Source organism: Haliotis asinina, chromosome 9 (genome assembly GCF_037392515.1).
Source record: "Haliotis asinina isolate JCU_RB_2024 chromosome 9, JCU_Hal_asi_v2, whole genome shotgun sequence".
NCBI lineage: Eukaryota > Metazoa > Mollusca > Gastropoda > Lepetellida > Haliotidae > Haliotis > Haliotis asinina.
The window spans coordinates 15,467,217-15,488,728 of record NC_090288.1 but is presented as its reverse complement, the minus strand read 5'-3'; the positions used below and the strand labels follow the sequence as shown (position 1 = coordinate 15,488,728).

Genomic DNA, 21,512 nt, shown 5'->3' with positions numbered 1-21,512 from the left:
TTGTGATGAATTGGGCGCATAGGAACAGATTTCACGAAATACATTAAACATGTGTTGTTTTATAAACATTTTTAAACAGTAGGCTAGTCTTTGTGGGTTTTAAAATAAAATGTATGAGTTGTGATTCTTTCTCAAACTCGTCACTCCCTGAATTATGAGATTTGTAAGCAGTATCCTTCAGGAACAAAATACTTTACCGAATTTATATGTATTAATATGAATGAGCTCGTGAGTTGTGGGTAGGGTATGAAACTATCCAGCCACAGGGCTGGTTAGATGTAAAACTTGCTAGTCCTGACCAAAACGTACCTGCCCACAACCTGTCTTCATTTCATGTCTGAAGTTTAACTCAGTCGTCGGGCAAGTGAGCTTGAAACTGAGGCAGTCCATCTTGAAAGTAACCCGTCCGGTCAGGCAGGTAGGCATTTCGAACGCTGTTATTGGGTAGTATAATGTTATTTACGGCGTAGTGTCACTTTGGACTTGCAACCTTTGCAACTAAGCTGACACAATGACACAAACTGATCACAGCCATTGTGTAACTTTACCGTCGATCAGTAAGACTAAGAGTCCGCTCTTCTTCCAGGATAAAACACTTTCTCTTCCCGTGGTCCAAAAAATGATCCCTCAAGTGCTTTTATGCTCTATACTTTTTCAAACTCTTTGCTGCAGGCTGATGACTCCTCACTGAGCTATTAGATGCTCCTCAAAGAACAAATGCTGTGAATACTCATTTGGCGAAGATATTCCTCAAAGAACAATTGTTTGGCTGAGGAATTCCTTAAAGAGCAATTATGAACCTAGACACTGTAAATAAGCTGATAAGACGATTGTATCATTGGTTAATATTATTTTGGAAAGATAATTACCATAATTGATACGCAGCGCTTGAGTCATTGTAAATAATTGAATTTTGTGATATTACTTTGGCACGCATCTCTGGAAATGGCACACTTAAACACGGAAGCCGTATCTGTTGCAGAAAAGATCGAAACTGGGCCTGGTCTATATAACTGTGTTAACATTTACAGCACGTGGGTTTGTTGCACACCATAAATCCTTGAATTAGCCCGTGATAATGTCTATTTCGGAGGTCCTTAAAGAGATGGCTGACTTAGAACATAACATGAATCCTTGAATAAGGCCATGGCAAGGTCTATTTCGGAGGTCCTTAAAGGGGTTCGTTGACGTGAAATATAAAGTGAATCCTGAAAAAAGGCCATGGCAAGGTTAATCTCGGATGTCCATACAGGGTCGGCTGACTGGTAACACAATGCGAATCTTTTCATTAGCCAGTGACAAGGTCCAGTACGGAGTTCCTGAAGCACTGCATTCACCTGGAACACAACGTGAATGTTGGGAGAAGCCTGTGACAATATAGCGCTGGAAGTATTTGAATGCATACCAGGCAGGGAAAGTCTGTATTCAAGGATTCAAGGAATTATGGTGAAAATGCACAGCCTCTTTACCAAGGTGCCGATGAAAGTCATCTGGATCAAAATTAAAACATGCTGGCAAGGATAATTCATTTTAAGGAGACACGTCAATGAGCGTGACCTTCTTCCAAGGGAGATAAATCACACCACATTCCTGGGATGTACCAATCACAAGGTACGCATAACCAGTTTATCATTTGCGATAGAAAACAAGAACATTGCCAGGTGTTATGGTGATATCAGTTAAAGGGAACGATAAGGTCGTACCACCCCTGTGGCGTCGTGGTCACGTTAGCTCATCTTGAACGTGCAACGCGTGTTTTGGAACAAACACGTGTGTTTTTGCGCGATAAGGAAAGTGATTATTTTTAATGGCAAGATAAAGAAGTATTTGAACGGTCTCCTATGTGACTTGGGATGACTGAGATAATTATTTTATTTCTGTATAGAAAACTGTACAACTATGCAAAGAATGCACTTATCAATGGAGCGATTTAATATGGCTTTATGATGTCGTTGATTATACAAAATGACACGGGTTTTCAGAATTGTGGCGTCCGTTTTAGGATTGTTGATATAATTGAAGATTTGCGCGATAAGAAACCGGATGATGATTTGAAACGTTTGAATAGGTTGGTGATTTGCGAATAGAATTGCACAAGTCTCCAAAGTAAAAACTGACAATTTAAATGATTTTTTTTCTGAAAAAACAAACATAACAGACTGGGATACTGTCCGTGTATCTAGACTTACCTCTTCGAAGGATACAATTACTATAAATCCACGGGCTTGGCATTCAGTACAGCAAAGCTAATTTACAAGTAACCGTTCATTGATATAGCTATTGGTTTTCGAAACGAGGTTTTAAATTTCTTGCAGAGTTAAAAGGGCAGAATGAAGCACATTTTTGTAGGAGCCACTCTTTGTCGATCGGTTTGCTATAATGACTGGTTGTATGTCATGGAGCTCCAATTTCATAAATCGATGCCCACTTTGTCAACCTCTAGGGTTTTTTTGTCAACAGTTTAGTATTATCTAGTCGCTCTGGTGTGTTATATAATGTAGCAACAACGCCTCAAAACAACATACGCTTAGTGGCAAGGCGTGTTTGTCTTGTCAAGAGGGGCGGTGGGGTAGCCCAGCGTTTAAAGCGTTGGTTTGTTACGCCAGAGACCTGGGTTCGACTCCCCACATGGACACATTACCAAGCCTATTTCTGGTGTCCCCCGCAGTGCTATTGCTGGAATACTACTATACGTGGCTTAAAATCATATTCACTCACTCTTACGAAGATTTTACTATTATCTGGCTGTGTTGATATAACCTATTATATGACAGAGTCGTAAAACCGCACCGTTAAACAACAGACTATCTGTCTGGTAAATCGGTCGTAAAATCGACAGGTGAAATAACACCGCAGCTTGCTTACCCATTTACCAACACGCCTCGTTGACGTGTGTGGCCACAACACAAGTATACCCCCCTAGTTTTTGCTCTGGTGCCGGACAAGCCACCTTTGACATTTTCGGGAAAATAAATGAAACCTGTCTAATCACAAGGTCGCCAAATTACAGAGACAACAATTATGCTCTACATACCGACTGGGAACATCGCCCGTATCAGGATTGTTACACCGGAAGTGCCGCCAGCGTGGAGTGAAATTGATTATTTACAACTGTCGTTAGCTGAACAAAGGACGCGTGACATTTTTCAGAAACATGACCGTCCAAACCAAATATATTCTAGGAACCATCCATATGATAATAATGAATATCACGGGTTGATGACCGCCATATTCAAATATCTGCTAAATAATAGCGTTTAAGATGACTGCAGTTAGTGTATTTTTCAAGTGAGTGAATTTAGTTGTACACCCTTTTTAAAGCAATGTAATTACGGCAATACCATGGCAATGGGATCCACTAGAAATGGGCTCCACTCACTGCACCCTAGCGGGAATCGAACACGTCTTCAGCGTGACTAGCGAAGTTTGTATCTACTAAGCTCCCCAGCTGCATCGCATTTTGAGAATTTATGTTGACAATATTATTTACATTCACCAATAAATCCCATTAATATGTTAGGTTATAGCGGATTAGAGGTTCAGGGTTTGACCAGTTTGTTTCGGGTGAAAAACTCAAGCCCTTAACCTGTGTAGTGAGTGAGTTTAGTTTTACGCCGCACGTAGCAATATTTCAGTTATATGGCGGTGGTGTGTAAATAATCGAGTCTGGACCAGACGATCCAGTATAAACATCGATCTGCGCAGTTAGGAATCGATGACGTGTCAACCAAATCAGCGAGCATGACCACCCGATCCCGTGAGTCGCCTTTTGCAGCAAGCATGGGTTGCTGAAGACCTCTTTTACCCCGACCTTCACGGGTCCTTAAAGTGTGTAGACTGTCAGCGACAAACATGACACATGTCTTCGTGACTAAGTTCTGAATGATTTCAACCTTTCAAGATATCCCTTTCCCGCCTACCACCATTTTTGTTTAATTCTGAAATAGTTTTAGGTGAATGTTTATTCGTGATTTTCATTTAAATGTGTCCTTGAGTCGAGATTTAACATAAAACATATTTCACTACGCCTTGACAACCAAATTATGAGTAATTACACCAGGGAAGTATCCGCCTTTAATTGCCATAATAGCCGAGTTATCTGCCCTTAATTGATATAATGGCCGAGTTATCTATCTTGATATTTATGAACTAGGTATGTACCACACGCTGGTAATTGTCACACGCTACTGAAGGATGTCGCCCAACAGCGCCTTATATCGAGGCAGTCATGTTCAATATGGGACCTTTGATATTTGAAAAGTTAAGTTGCACTGAGAAATTATAAAGGCGGATGATGAGCAAGCTTTAGCAATTACGTTTGTAATTAGGAAACTTTAAGTGCATGGCGTCGCCGGGAGCGGGAAGGGTAGGGGTGAAGTTATTGCTCTGCCAAATGACGATGACGCAATCCCATAGAAGCTTTTTGTCGTTGGGGCCATGCAGGGGGGCTTATCAACATTATATGTTTTTGAGCATGAATGGCGTTTTGCTTTTTATGCCGGTTATACGACGGTTGTAGTAAATTACATAATCAACCGAGAGGGATGTGTACAGTGTAATGTTTATAGTAACGCCCCTCTCCCGCTGTAGTAGGTGATGTACTCATGTGTGTTGCGCGCGAAGACGTTTCCAGATGTTGCTTTGTTGCTTCTTGACCCCCGAGAATAGGCATATTCATTCATTATAACAAACTGAAACAACTCCAAAGTATTTTAGATGTTAGTAGTGAGTGATCAAATGATCTTCAGGTCAGGCTGAGAGACACGGTTAGCCTAACTTCGGGGCTCGATGCTCATAATATCAGTCACTGCATTGTCTTGTCTGACTCGATGATGTATTGACCGAGTGAGTGAATGAGGTTTGTTCTAGTTATATGGCGTCTGTCTGTAAATAATTGGTTCTGGGCCAGACAATTCAGTGATCAACGGCATGAACATCGACCTACGCAAATGACGTGTCAATCTGACCACCCGATCCTGTTAGCTGTACGGGCAACTTGAATATGATGTGGCGTTGAACAACAAACACACACGAAAGAAAGAAAGAACAGACAGACAGACAGACAAACAGGTACCTGGTGTTCAAGCTGTACAACTTTAGTGTTTGCATGTTCACTTTTACCGGCGACAGGAGTAGTGTCTGTAAACACTATGGCAAATCAAGTCCATGCCTCAGCTCTAAAATCAGGTAAGAGACAAATGTCTATCACTCAAATCCTGACTGACTGAAGTATCAGCATAATTTCCCGATTTATCAGCATCGGAACAGGTGTTGATATGCTCTTCCTGACAACCTATTTCCCTCTGGGGCCACGCCTTGGCATACCGTGCACGTGCATCATCAGGAAATGACGTCACGAGACCTTCTGAATGAAGTCATGACATCAAAGGCTTCTATGTAGTGTAGCATCCTGTGAGGTTTGCCCTGACAAGATCAACAAGCACATGTGTAAACAAGAAACAACAAATTCCATTAATGGCGGATGCTGGACAGAAATGCATTTGACATGGTCATTGATATATACTTAGGTCGATATCAGGTCACGCCCTCGTGACGCATTACACAGAAGTGAGTTGCTCTCAGTGATGTCTATTTCATGTTAGGCGGAGTTAAATTCAGAGTACATTCGTTTAGTCTGGATATTAGGACATATTCATTATTTGACAATGCGTATGTCCTTACCTTTATATTCAAATAACCAGTGGAAGTATGCATGCCCTCCGTTTATGCACCAGCATATTAGAAGATAAAAACCTGGTGTAAGTGTTGAAATGCTGATGAAATATATTAATTATCTCATAGAGATATGCAGAAAACACATGTTAACACCATCCTCGATATCTCCAGGTTATACGTTCCGAAAAGTCTCCACTACACCCTGGATGCATCTACGGCTCTGCCCGATTAATTTATTACCTCTCTTGACTGGCTTTTTATCCAATCAGGTGTCTACGCTGGGAAGTTGAGAGAACCAATCACAACTCACTCTCGCTTTTTAAATTATCTGACCGATTAAACGTGGCAAACAAACCATGCAGAGGTTCTCTGAAAGAGGCAGATGGGGTTCTTTTATATATAGTTAAAAAGTTTCGGACCTATAAATTTGTCTGTATGATTTCCCCAAATCGTGAGTCTCACGGCGAGCAAACCTTGCAAGTGCTGCTTTTGTTGACACTGGCAAGCTCGGTTATAACGGCGGCCCAGCTGACTGGCTACTATGAGAATGCGGAGCCAGCAAAGGTAGGTAATAAAATTATCGGGCCGACCCGTAGATGCCTCCAGGGTATAGTGGAGACATATCGGAACGTATACCCTGGAGATATCGAGGATGCGTTAACACCAGCCCTACCCCAAACTAAACCTAACCCGAGCCTCAACCCTAATCAAAACCCAGACCCCAAAACACACCAAACCTTACTCAAACCTCAGCCCCAGTTCAAACTAACCCAAAGTCCTGCTTCAACTCAACCACGAATCGGCATCAAACACAAGCCCGACCCACATCCAAGCCCCAACCCTAACAACAACCCTAACCCCAGCCAACCCCCTCTTTCCGACCCCAGCTCCGGACCCAGACCCAAACCAACCCCAACTTCTCCCCCGGAAGATGTACGTTGCTAAACAGCTGCTTCTGCCCAAGACGTTGTCGGGAAGATACCAGCATGCACTGCGTAATCTAGCACTCATGGAACAAACAATCTGGACAAAATATAGACACTTTTTCGGGCTAGAACCACCTAAAGAAAAGGCAAGATTTGCAGGTATTTGGAAATGACAAGACAAACAGCGATGCCGAAATGACACGCATGGGCAACAATGACATGGGTTATGTTGGAAACAGCCGTGCCAATGTACAACCTTGACTTGAGTCCCGCTTGTGTGTAAACGCTTGTGTGTATAGACACAGCACACGCATGTGTAGAAAACCAGATGGCACCGGTCTCCTCGTCAGCTGCTGCTAGGGAGGATGTGTACTCTGTGAGAATTCTGTCAATAACGAACGTGATCCCAAATATGATAACAATAAGACTTAATAAGAATCTGCTTAACATATTAAGGCGACGTACTGAATCTATAGATGTGGAAGGGGGCGTGTGCCAGTCTAGTGGTTAACGCGTTTGCTCGTAACGCCGTAGACCCGAGTTCGATTCCCCTCATGGGTACAATATGAAGGGTTTCTAGTATGTCGCGCCGTGATAAAGCTGGGAAATTGCTAAAAGCGGCGTCAAACCAAACTCACTCACTATAATTGTTGAGATACTATTTAAAATGATGTTACTCTCAACTCCCTCGTTTAATTCAATCACTTAACGTATTATTTCGTACATGGCGTTTCCTTCTACGTATTATAACTGCTTATGAAATTGTAGGATTTTATCGTTACATTCGATAGTGAGTGGGTATTGTTTTACGCCACATTCGCTCCGTGTACTTATAAACAGAATAATGCATGAAATGGAGGCTGGGTGTGTACTTAAGATCTTATAGTTTTGTTAATCATAGTTACAGTTTGTGAAAAAAACAGTCATAAATCTTTCCAGTTTACCCGCCCAGCATCATACGTTTTTGTTTCAGTAGATGTGCACCAAAAAATTATGATATTCATATTTGTTTTCATATGAGTCGCTTAAACCATCACGAACAGGAGTGACATTCTCCATTAGCGCGTACACACGTGCCGCATCTTATGCACGCTGCATGGAGTTAATCAGGGTCGTCTTGGCTCCTTGTTTTGATGATCATAACAGATTTTGCTCCTCCTGACATAACTTATCCCATGATATAATATGACGAACTCTGAACACCGTTTCCAGTATGCTTTTTGCCTCGCTGTTAAAATACAGTACAGAGTATCCTTGGAACAAGAATGCACAACTCTTGACATAAATCTATGAGAAATTTGAACTGACTTTTCTTGAAATCCTTCTCCGTGTAAAATAAACTGAAAACTGACTTGCGGGTAATACAGTCAATTTCATCTGAGGAGGCGAAAAACATGGATGTGTTTCACCACGCGTTCCTGCGCATTTGTCTAAGAGACTGTGTTAATAAGGTATTTCTGCTCATCTATTTTTGTGAATGTTCGTGATGCAAAGCGTTTTTTCCACAAAAAACCTCCAGAAATGTCAGAGTAACTTCAAGAGCTTCCCTGGCTGTTGCCAGGATATCGCTCCAACCGAAGCCAAACCAATTTTCCGATTGCCGTCTCGGCCTCGCTTTGAACTCACAAGTGGCATCGAGGCTACTCTCGTAAATCATATTGCTAGGTAATTGATATGTATTGCTATTGATCAGGATTTGGCGGGAGGTGATAGTAATGGCTGATATAATCTTGGACATTACATCAAATACAACATGAAACTGTTTACATTTATTTTTATCGGAATGCCGCGTGGTTTCGCACAACTTCTTGTGCTGACTGTTCACGTTGCTTAAAATGATTGCTTCACATGATCTCAGGGATATCAATAAGTTGACATTTTTAATTTGGATATTCTGCTTCTGTAAGCAAGTTTCCGTATTGTCTCTGTGTAGCTGACCTCCAGTTGTAGCACTGCACGTTAGTAGTTCAATGTGCTTTCAGTTTATCATGATGCAGATGATGATGATGATGGTGAGGAGGAAGAGGAGGAAGAAGTATCACATGGATAGATATATGACGCATCTCAAGCGCCACGGCTGATGGTGTTTTATCGTAATTGACTTTCAGTTCGTTCTCCGTTGCAGACTTTACCCATAAAGGTCATACGCTCGAGACACTAAAGATGACTCACACACGTCCACAGGAACACGGGGCGTCTGGAACATCACAAAACCCCAACCTCCAAACTCCCAACGTCCCACACCAAGACCCCATTTTGGCCACCCCAAAACAAGAGAATTCACTCAAGACCTCAGATTGTAACCTTTCATTCATCACACTTGAACCTCCAACCTCCTAACCCCGAATCCGAAATCCAAATCTTGGTTTCCAATCAACTTTCGTATCTTCCCAATACATATCCAAAATAAGTAATTCTGCACTTCCGCCCTCATATATAAAATCTGATCTTCACTGTCTCTGCCATGCAGCTGCATCATCCGAAACTCGAACACCGAAATGGATCTTTCCTACATGCGTTCAGAGCGGGATCCTCCAAACTTTCACCTGGCAAAACCGGATCTTATCATCCTGCAACTAGCAATATGAGCGTCCTACGTATTAACAGGTGATGGAACGTTGCTGCCTTGAATCCGACCCAGGACGGTCTAATATTTGATCTGCTTCTGGGCAATGATGAAAGTGTCGATCCTGTGAGTGATTTTAAATTGATGACAACACTGTTGTTTGCTCGAGAAACAAACAGGGGAGATTCATCAGCGAAAACCTCCGTGCATGTCTCCATTGTCAAACCTCATACCATATCTAGCATCTCTATTTTTCATAACCATTCACGAACTACAATAGCTTTACAATACATTTTAATGGAATTCAGCTAAAAATGGAAACGACAATCTCGTCATGTTTACTTTATTATCAAATTAATGACAAATTCGAATTTAACCAGTGATACACCGCGGCTCTTCATATGAAACAGTGAAAAGCTATTAGGAGTTCATCAGAACTATGAATGAAATATTTAATTAAATAAGCCCCGAAATCAGTGATGACAGTTTACAATTTGAAAAAAAAACACGTTTCCAATGAGAGGATCAGAAATAGATTTTTGACCAGAACCGTTTGTCTGTACGGGCTGACCTTCAGGTCATTTCATATTACATCCTAACAATAACCATGGTACCTAATATCTTTTACGAGACATTGTATGGTTAATTGATAATACAGACATAGGGAGATGAACCATCATTAAGCTCAGTATCGATACGGTCCCCGATGCGTGATTCACTCGAACATAAAAGCAGCCAATCAGAGACACGGTGTTACAACACAACGATGAATCAACCAATCAGAAATCAGATGACATAGCACTCTAAAGGTGAAGTCTAGAAAATAATTTTACTACTTAGTTATTACCCAAGAGTTTGCTATACGTACATAAGGAAACACCAGAAAATTGAGGAGATCAGAATTAATTTTCTTTCATAAAATAGAAGATGTCTCGGTGTTTTAGCCATGTAACGAGGGTGTACTGGAGGTATTATCTACCCTGCTCTTGTTATATAGTATGTTTGTGAATTGTTCCAGATTTACAACATTCAAGGCCTCAGTAAAGATTTCTAAATGTTAAATGACAGGCATTTCCAAAATCGATATAGTGAAAAAAATGATGTCTGACACATCCCCATACTGAATTCTACCGTGTTAATCGATTATTGATCAAGAACTGACCAGCCGTTGTATTCGTACATGATGGTGCATGATGCGATTCCCTTTTGCGAGTCTCTGGCACTGATTATAAACACAAGCCCATGATAAAGTTGGAAATGTACAAAAGATTCTGTTTGATTTAAATTTCTTATGGATATGGAAAGGCACTTTGAATCAGAGTTTGGCATGCCAAGACTGTCTTTCTACCTACCGGTAGAAGTTTTAATTATGATTGTTGCCTCCAATTCCGTATAGGTTTTCATTGGTTTACATGGAATGATTCCATTTCCTAGTATAATCCCAGCAGTGACGACTTTAACCACCGTACCACTTCATCGCCATGACTGATTATCCAAAGTTTAAGTTGTGGACGTGGAACATGAAATTTTTAAGATTCCTTTTAAATATAATCCCAACAATCTTACTATGGGCAACATAAGAAAGGGGTTTTACAAAAGTAGGGAATCGAACCCGCCGTCGAGCGAACACTTTAACCGTTAAGTCTCCTTATTGTTACATGTGGTTATCACAGGCTGAAGTTCAGGAGTTGAAGCGTAAAATTTCACACATAGTATAGTTTGGGTATATTAGAAAAACGTATTTGCATATACCCATCCGTCAGAGTAATGAACACTCTATCTACGCGGTTCTCTACATCACGTCTACAGCGGGAGCAGCCGTGTCTCCTAAGGGAATCCATAGTCCGTGTGATCTTTACAGATATGAATTAAATTTATTTTATTATGAATGATGCAATCTCGCACGATTATGACTGATCATATGCATTCCACATATATGCCTAGAGAATATTCACAATATTTGGCTATCGATCCGAGGCTACAGATTTTCATATATGGCAATTCTGACAAAATGAAGAGTCGTTAGAGTCATGATGAAGAGAACGATGGGTTTTATCTGAGACCATTGTCTGCCTCTGTGTATCCCCCTCCCCTCCCCCTCCCTCCCATCTCGTTCCTCCGCCCTCCAACTAAATGACTCACGAATATGGATGGATGGCTCCAGCGAATGTATATACCGCCCTAACTTGGGCTTAATCAGATCAACTACCATCCCCAGACGTTCTGTTTCGAATATGAAGGGTTTTCAAGTGACATGTATGTTGGTAAGTGCCACTGACGCGGTCATAAACCCTCCCACAAGTATTTAATTCTTTTGTTTAAAGATGAAACACCAATAAATCAGCGTAACAGTGTTAAACACACCCCACTCTCAAATGCCACTTATTACAAACAAACGCATAGGTTACTCCAGTCGAATACGCCAAACACAACCAGAACTTGAAATTGTTCAAGTTCAAACGCAAATGACCCGTGAAATAGGGTGATAAAACACTGAAAGGTATACACGGCAGAGGGTCCTTGTCACTGTACGAAGACAATATCGCTAACAAATTGAACGATTTACAACCAAGAAACGATATTATGTGAACCACCATGTATAATAGCCCGGTGTTCATGTCCAACTGGTGATTGTCTTACGGTAATTTATAACCCGTATGAGAGTCCATTCCTTACAGTGGTGTCTGGCTGCCAGATGGACTTTTCGATTGGAGAACTGCTTTCAGTAATTGTCATTCTTGTATACACAATTTCACGGCTGAAGAAGGGCACCGATGTCTGATTTTGGTTGGGTCCTCTCTAGAAGCCCCGACCTCGTCTGTTGCAAATGACAGTAAAATGTCCTGTTCGAACCGAAATTTTTCCAATGCCTTAAAATGTACAAAATTTACCAAAATATCGAATTCTGAAGAATATCACGAGTTCTTATCACGGCACTTCAGAATTCTGAATAAAATCCAGGAAAAATGTAGGAAAGAACGAAATGCTGTGTTTGACGGGGAATGACATTTTTAAACCTTACGTTTGCAGTTTGTTTATGACGGGGAAGGATAGTTCCGTTTTCAGAAAATCAACTCTGGAAACTAAAGCTGGAATTCTTGAAAATTCCGGTCGGTCGATAATTGGAAAGAGAATCCTAGGAAACAGAATTTTGAGGATTTTTAAACACACAGTTGATTAGCTGCATTTATACAATTATATGTGCATTCTAATTTGTGTTTCTAAAAACACAAGCATTAACTTGTGGAATTGTGGAAAAATTTGTTACTTATAATTGTGAAAACACAGCAATGATTACGTTTTGCAAGACGTTTCTAAGAAGTAGAATTACATTTTAACACACTATGAGACAGTTTTAATAGTCTGTATGCTTTTGGCAATATAATTACTTTGCGAAACAGTTTGCGAAGATAATTAGATTACGTTGTAAACTGCAGATGTGGTCCTAAAACTTCACCCAAGACCTCTACAACGCCTCGAGTCTGTTTCTGGCAGAGAACGAGTCAACGGTGCCAGCTATTGTAAACCTGGAACAATTCTTGTTAGTTTGCTTGTTGTTTTGGTACGTGTCCAAATACTTCGCATACATTGTGCACTGTACCTAACGCTGAGTTGACGTTAAAACTAACAACTGCGGATATAACGAAGTTATAACGAATGGTAAGCATAAGAAAAAGTCGGTTATAACCCACAGTCGCTAAGAACGAACAGTTCCTTATAATGACCAGTAGTCACTAGCGAAGTGGCATAACGAACAGACGGTGATAACCACTACCTTGTTTTAATAGAGGCACATTTGACGAATAGTTGGTTAAGACGATTATCTGAGATAGGTAGGTGAAAGCTACATGACTTTAATTTCGGATGTAACGAATTTCGGATGTGTGACTGAGTTTAGTTTTACGCCGCACTCGACAATATTCCAGCTATATGGCAGCGGTCTGTAAATAATCGAGTCCGGACCAGACATTCCAGTGATCAACAGCATTAGCATCGATCTGCACAACTGGGAACCGGTGACATGTGTCCACCAGGTCAGCGAGCCGGACCACCCGATCCCGTTAGTCGCCTCTTACGACAAGCATAGTGGCCCTTTATGGCAAGCATGGGTTGCCGAAGGCCTATTCTAACCCGGTCTTTCAGGGGTCGAATTTCGGATGTAAAACTCGGCATTCAGGGGGGTAAGAGGGATCAGGCTTGCCGACCTGGTTGACACATACCATCGTAGCACTATTTCGCAAATCGATGTTCATGCTGTTGATCACTGGATTGTCTGATCCAGGCTCGATTATTTACTGACCGTAAATGTTGCTTGAATATTGCTGAGAGTGGCTTATAAATAATACTTAAAACAAACCAACCAACAAGCAAAATACAAACCCAACCAACCAAACAAAAAACAACTTTACTCACACACTGAGTTAATGTACTTCAGTATGTTAAAGTATAAACTGAGAAAAATAGTTTTATTCTCTTTACTTAACAGCTTTGTTCTGTAGTATGGCTTATTCTTTTGAAAGGTGTTTCATATTACTGCTTGACCTTGTTTATTCTTTTGCCAGATTTAGAGTATGTATTAGTTTATCAGTTCCCCTACGCGGAATTATATCGATTAATGATTACCTGTACGGTTGTACAATTCCTTTAGCTCGTAAATCTACAATCACCCCATAGAACTGCGTTGTCAAGGCTGCTGGCGGTGTAACAGGATCGGGTTCTTTCTTTTAAAAGTAACTACAAGGGGAAAAAAGGGTTACATTCCGTATTTTTATGTCACAGTTATTGATCTCGTTCAAATGTCACACTGCCCAGTAAATCATAATCATTCGTATTGCTCCAGTGGCCTTGAAGAACGGAAACATAATCATCCTAACTTCGAAAGAGCACGATTTACACACATCAGTCCGGTCCGCCATTGTGATCACCCAATTCCTACTACTGCCATGGCCACAAAGTGATCAGCGTTGACATAGCCACCCAATTCCCACCGTTAACTCGGCCATCACGTCCTCAGCGCTGACACAGCTACCCATCATCTTCAGGTTTAAAAGTATTCAAACAGGGAGCCCCTTTCAGGACAAGTCTGGTTTAGCAAACATGTTCTTGAATAAGCATTTTCACTTAGGTCTCATTCAAGAAGAAATACCAAGATTCCTTTTGGCGTGCTGAACAGATACGGTGCAACTCTTATAACAAACTACTATTAGTGATGCTTATAACATATGATCAGCAAAAGGAACTGGGGTCACTCGGTGCAATTGCGGCAAACTAAATTGCCCAATACTAGTATGTTGGAACAGGCCTCTTTCACGTTGGTTCCTATTCTGTCAATATTGATTTCTTCTAACCCATCCATCCAAGAATCTTCTCTCCAAACATTTATCATATATTCTTCACAGTTCGGTCATATCTTACGCCACGTGACACGAAACCGGCGTGGCGTATTGACCAACAGTGGGCACTTTATAACTTCCGGTTACTGGTTTACAGTTTCAGAGAAATTGACCAATCAGCCTTGCCTTCTCGATACCAATCAGTTTGTATTGATTGACATCGATTCCCTCTCCAAATACCCTCCCGCCAGTATGTGTGTCATGTAACGGAGAAGTCCTAGTGGAAATGAAAGTAACCAGTGACCATGCTGTTATAACAAGCTAGTCACTATCGTTTATTTGATCAACGTTTGCTCCTTTCGACAAAATGGCCTTATCACAGGAGCTTGCAATTCAAAAGCTGGCATCAAGGTATACGCTGTCATTGACAAAGTCTATCACTCTATAAAAGTATCTTTTTGCACAGTGTCAGCATATGCCTTTTTGCCAGTGTTTCAGTGTCATAAGCCCAATGTGAGTCATACGTCTTATTTTAACGGGATTTCCCCGAGGGAATTCCATTTGTTCATATAAAGTGTATTTTATGAGCAAATGCTTTTTGGGACAAGAAATCCTTTCAGCGTTTATCAAATGTTGATATGCTTATTATCATAATCTCATGAATTTTTATGTTTAATAGTCATCATGTAACGTCTTCTGGTGTATTTTTCTATGACGTTTTTCGGCAAAGAGAATTTTCTATGTAATGTTTGCCTTCCTTGCTTTTCATTGTAAAGTTTTGACGCTGTAGGCTTTAAAACGTTCTCAAAGAATGACTTAAGGAGGAGAAATCAAGAAACAGCATGGTTTGATGTATGTGATCTGGTTTGATGATATAGTATTCTAACGAGGAAAGAAAGTACACAGGTTGTGTTTCTTCTCATAAAATAAACATAAAAAAAATTGATGAAATGGAAAATATATGTTGACGCTCGCCACAATACACGTGTTTTATCAGGAGAATGACATTGTAACAATGAACAGCGGTGTAGTGATAACCGCTGCAGATGGTTCCTGGATATGCTGGAAGGTCAAGGGCATTACACACGCCGGAAGGCCCGTATGCCAGCAGCACGAAGTAGTCTTGTCATTGTGAATCGGCTCACACGATGACCCAAAAATCCGGTTGCGTATGTAAATAACCCGCAGATCGCAATCCTCTTGGGGTGCTGAGACTCTGGGAGGTCCACTTCTGGGTCGATAACATTGCTGGCCTGTCATATTTTAACTGCTGAACAGCCGCATTATGGTTTGTCTCGTGCAACCCAATGTCCTTGCAATGTGACTGTTGGAGGCACACATTTGTGACATCCCTGTGGTCCGAACTCTTTGCGCCGACGTCAGTCTTGGTATTTTCTCGTGACATTTTCGTCAAATGATTGCTCAGTCTTCACGACAGATAGGTTTTATACCATCTGTACGAAAAGTTCTCGCATATGAGACAATAATCACAGTTTTGCGAAAATTCGTACAAAACAAATGATTAGGGTTGCATTTAGGCAACCGAAACAAGATTGTTGCAATCAATGTTTTTCTATAATTACACTAGCTAGAACGCAAATTTGAGATTGCAGCAACAGTTACACCTGTGTACTTTCTTATTGCTCGTCAGTTTATATATTCATGTACAGTGTATTCAAGAAAGTTGCGTTTGACGTTTAATTATGAATCAATGCGAATATGAGATAATGTATATTGTAATTGTTCATTATATTTAACGCTTATTTATCTATTGTTCACTTTTTTTCATCTATCACGTGCCAGGAATAACGGAAAGTGAGTCTTACAGATAATGAGATTTGCATGATAATTCCCGGGTCAACATTTTAGATGCTGTTTGTTTAAAGGCTTCAACTTTTTCCAAACTTACGAGTGGTTTATATTTATTTTCTTCCTTTCTGTTTCTAAATCACTTTGCTTTATATGTATGACGCGATTCAAGTACATTTGGCATTTTTCTCGCTTTTAGTAATCAGTAACATCTGAACACTTTTTTGTATGACGTTGTTTAGTCATCCTCAGATTTATTTCCTACTGACCTTTTCTTTCTTATTAATATACAGAAAACTTAGTTTTCTTTTTGCACGTTTTGTACCATGCATCGCGGAGTAAAAACGAATGCATGTCTATGATCAAGGGGAGATAACTATCATCAATCTTCCTTTCGAATTGTTTGGTATGAAATTCTTACTTACTACCTGTTTACATGCTAGTGTTTTATTCCTAACTCCTAAATCCCTATTCCGTTTTTGTTTTCCTGAAGTATGGTTTCCGTAAAATCAATAACGGAGCATGTGTTGTTGTTCGTAGTTACAGATATGTAATTATAACATCTGAGTACATTGCGACAATTGGTATTCAATAAAGCGTCAGTAAAATGACTTGGAACGGACAGTTCAGTGATTACCACCGTGAGGATCGATCTACACAATTGGGATACAATGACATGTGTCCACCAAGTCAGCCTGCCTGACCACCGGATCCCTTTAGTTGTCTCTTATGGCAAGCATGGGTTACTCAACATCAGTTCTAATCCAGCTCTTCACGGGTAGTGTCAACAGAGACAACACCTAGTCAATGTGCATGTGTCATTTTTCACAGTTCATATGCATGTGTTGTCAATACAATGCCATTCAACAAACATGTTATTTCAATATATAGAGCATATATGGTAATACTATCGTGCATCGTAATACTATCATGTATGGTAATACTACCGTCCATGGTAATACTATCATGTAAGGCAATACTATCATGTATGGTAATACTATCATGTATGGTAATACTATCATGCATGGCAATGCTATCATGTAAGGCAATACTACCATGTATGGTAATACTATCATGTATGGTAATGCTATGATGTAAGGCAATGCTATCATGTATGGTAATACTATCATGTATGGTAATACTATCATGTATGGTAATACTATCGTGCATGGTAATACTATCATGTATGGTAATGCTATCATGTAAGGCAATACTATCATGTATGGTAATACTATCATGTATGGTAATACTATCATGTAAGGCAATGCTATCATGTATGGTAATACTATCATGTATGGTAATGCTATCATGTAAGGCAATGCTATCATGTATGGTAATGCTATCATGTATGGTAATACTATCATGTATGGTAATGCTATCATGTAAGGCAATACTATTATGTATGGTAATACTATCATGTATGGTAATGCTATGATGTAAGGCAATGCTATCATGTATGGTAATACTATCATGTATGGTAATACTATCGTGCATGGTAATACTATCATGTATGGTAATGCTATCATGTAAGGCAATACTATCATGTATGGTAATACTATCATGTATGGTAATACTATCATGTATGGTAATGCTATCATGTAAGGCAATGCTATCATGTATGGTAATACTATCATGTATGGTAATACTATCATGTATGGTAATGCTATCATGTAAGGCAATGCTATCATGTATGGTAATGCTATCATGTAAGGCAATACTATCATGTATGGTAATACTATCATGTATGGTAATACTACCGTGCATGGTAATACTATCATGTAAGGCAATGCTATCATGTATGGTAATACTATCATGTATGGTAATACTATCATGTATGGTAATGCTATGATGTAAGGCAATGCTATCATGTATGGTAATAATATCATGTATGGTAATGCTGTCATGTATGGTAATACTATCGTGTATGGTAATGCTATTATGTATGGTAATACTATCGTGCATGGTAATACTATCGTGTTCAGTCCTTGTGTGTACGAGTATAACAAAGTGTGTAATGTAATATTTACCACCATACATCCTGTAAACCATGACATTAATCTTTCAGGTTACGAGCCTGGTCTGTGCATTTCGAACAACTTCACAGTTGGAGGAGTATATTTCATATTCTTGGATAAAGTCGGCGACAAGCTTCGACCTTCGCAGAACGAGTTCCTCTTGAGCGAGGAAGCACCGTTGGTCGACGATATCCCGATATACTGCGAACATGATATCAACTACCCCAGCGGTAAATGATGATGATGTTGTTAGCGATGATGCTACTTATATCATGACACTATCATTAAAACAGCTTTTTGGAGTTCATAAATGTCATTCTGAGGGAATCAAAACTACTGTATTTCTCTTTCTCAGTTGAAACAACTTAGAACCTTTAGCCATCACATAGCGTTTGTTAAGTGATGTCACGGTAGTATCTTCATGCACAGAATGTCTCTCGCTCATGAGAGAGATATGATTGGATGGCTATATTTAGTCTCTATACGCCTGGCAAAGAAGGCATGTCAGCAAGTGAATGTATATTTACCAGAAAAGGTATAGAGCTATAATTAACTGAATGATATGAAGACACTGGCCATCAAACACTGATTCCCTGTATTCCTTTAAAAAAAAACCTATGTTATTGGTCAAGTAAGGGTCAAGGATGACTCAGATATGGTCATCTTTACAGTGTAGCGTCTCTGAGCTCGTTAAATCAGCTGATAAGACATGGGTGTGAATTAATCGACCCGACTTATCGAATTCACCACAGTTAGCTGTGCATTGTTGTGTCCCTTGACTGTCAGGATCTGCTTATTTTGATTCCACTATTTTTTATCCTTGGTCTATAATATCATTAGTAACGGGTAGTACACCACGGTACCGGTTAACTGTGTACTTCTTGGTTATCAGGACCCTCTGATTGTGATTCCCTGGTGTTGATACTTGGTCTGTACTTACCAAATCAGTATTCATGGAATTTTCGAAATATATTTTCGGAATCCCCCACCGCGCGTTTTGTGCGAAGCACTTGAAACAGCATTAGGATCCGCCTGTACGTCCGTACTTCTGTACGAATTGGAATATCTTAAGAACCGTTGACGAGATTCTTTTCATATTTTGTACATAGGTTCATCAGAATATAAAAAAAGTCCCATTCAGATTTCGTGACCTTGACCTTCATTTCAAGGTCACAAGGGGACGTTAAACGTTGGACTGGATTTTCTTCATATTCAACGCTAAGCTTTATCAAGGGAAGACGTAGGATACTTTGAAGATTTCAGCATTGTAAACTGCATGTTAAGATTGTTAGTAAGATATCTCAAACCGTTCACTGGATTTTCTTCATAGACTTTCAACACTTGCTTCGTCATTTCCTACACTACGACATTCAGGTCAAGGTCAAGTTGTGTGTTGAAAATGTGTGTGGGAACAACTACCGAGCAAGATATCAAGAAAGGTTGACGGGTCATGCTTTTGTTGGGATTTACTTCATCTTAAATTACGACCTTCACTTTCATTACTTTTAACAAGATTTATGGTTGTCAACGTCTTTAGTGTGAAAGACACGGCGTTTCGGATAGTATGCTTGCTCCTACATCAAGAAGGTTGATTTGATAATTTGCGACAGGTCGTGATGTGTTTGAAAGAATTGTGAATGTTTGAAAACCAACTGAATCTCAACTGTATTTCAGGCGTCACTGAGGAGGATGCAGTCATAAGGTGTCCCGATCCCTATCCCGATTACCCTGAATGTATCAAATACGTGGAACCAGTCCCTGAAACTCCCATGCCACCAAAAGGTTAGTAAAAGAATCAGGATTCTTTCTGTAGGTAGTTGTCTCATTTTCTATATTCCTAACACCTCCGTGGGAGCTCATCCTGTATGCTAGTCTCCCTCTGATTCTGAATCTACCACTCAGTCCGGAAACTCGTAATGTCGGAGATATACAGAATCTAACGGACCAACTGAACCTTCCAAAGGCTCTTACATTAATTTCTCCTGTACAAAGAGTCAACACAGATTGATTTTGTCGCACATACACTTGAGATATACAGAATCTAACGGACCAACTGAACCTTCCAAAGGTTTTTACATTAATTTCTCCTGTACAAAGAGTCAACATAGATTGATTTTGTCGCACCTACACTTTTCCCGGAGTAAACCCTTTGTCCCTATGCATTACTAATCAAACATCAATTTTGCATTTGTGTCGAATATCGGACATCTCCAAATATATGTCCGTAGGTCCCTTCAAATTTGACACAACTTAGGGGGCGATAGGGTAATCATTGAGTTAATGGGTCCTCTCGGCAAGCTGAAGTTCTGGGTTCGATTCCCCACACGGGTACAATGTTGGAAGCCCATTTCTGTTATTTTCCCCGCCATGATATTGCTGGACGTTTTTTAGAAGATGTGTAAAATTCTTTCACTTTTACTTTTAACAAGATTTATGGTTGTCAACGTCTTTATTGTGAAAGACACGGCGTTTCGGATCGGATGCTTGCTCTTACATCAAGAAGGTTGATTTGATAATTTGCGGCAGGGATCATGTCGCCAAGCGACAATGCTTTTTTTCTTCACTAATCGCGCAAGCAGGTCGTGATGTGTTTGAAAGAATTGTGAATGTTTGAAAACCAACTGAATCTCAACTGTATTTCAGGCGTCACTGAGGAGGATGGAGTCAAAAAGTGTCGGGATTACCCTGAATGTATCAAACACGTGGAACCAGTCCCTGAAACTCCCATGCCACCAAAAGGTTAGTAAAAGAATCAGGATTCTTTCTGTAGGTAGTTGTCTCATTTTCTATATTTCTAACACCTCCGTGGGAGCTCATCCTGCATGCTAGTCTCCCTCTGATTCTGAATCTACCACTCAGTCCGGAAACTCGCAATGTCGGAGATATACAGAATCTAACGGACCAACTGAACCTTCCAAAGGCTCTTACATTAATTTCTCCTGTACAAAGAGTCAACACAGATTGATTTTGTCGCACATACACTTGAGATATACAGAATCTAACGGACCAACTGAACCTTCCAAAGGCTTTTACATTAATTTCTCCTGTACAAAGAGTCAACATAGATTGATTTTGTCGCACCTACACTTTTCCCGAAGTAAACCCTTTGTCCCTATGCATTACTAATCAAACATCAATTTTGCATTTGTGTCGAATATCGGACATCTCCAAATATATGTCCGTAGGT

General features: G+C 40.2%; 1 protein-coding gene across 2 annotated transcripts in view; it reads left to right on the top strand.

Annotated features, from left to right (window-relative positions):
- LOC137296727 (uncharacterized) overlaps positions 1-21,512 on the top strand; it is a 65,486-nt gene that overhangs the window by 39,910 nt on the left and 4,064 nt on the right. Inside the window, exons 2-5 of one of the 2 annotated variants that reach the window (XM_067828560.1) lie at positions 16,305-16,316; positions 18,376-18,555; positions 20,000-20,107; positions 20,969-21,064. In XM_067828560.1, the coding sequence (XP_067684661.1) occupies positions 16,305-16,316; positions 18,376-18,555; positions 20,000-20,107; positions 20,969-21,064 (396 nt within the window). The remainder of the gene's footprint in view (positions 1-16,304; positions 16,317-18,375; positions 18,556-19,999; positions 20,108-20,968; positions 21,065-21,512) is intronic. The other variant, XM_067828561.1, reaches the window with a different exon arrangement.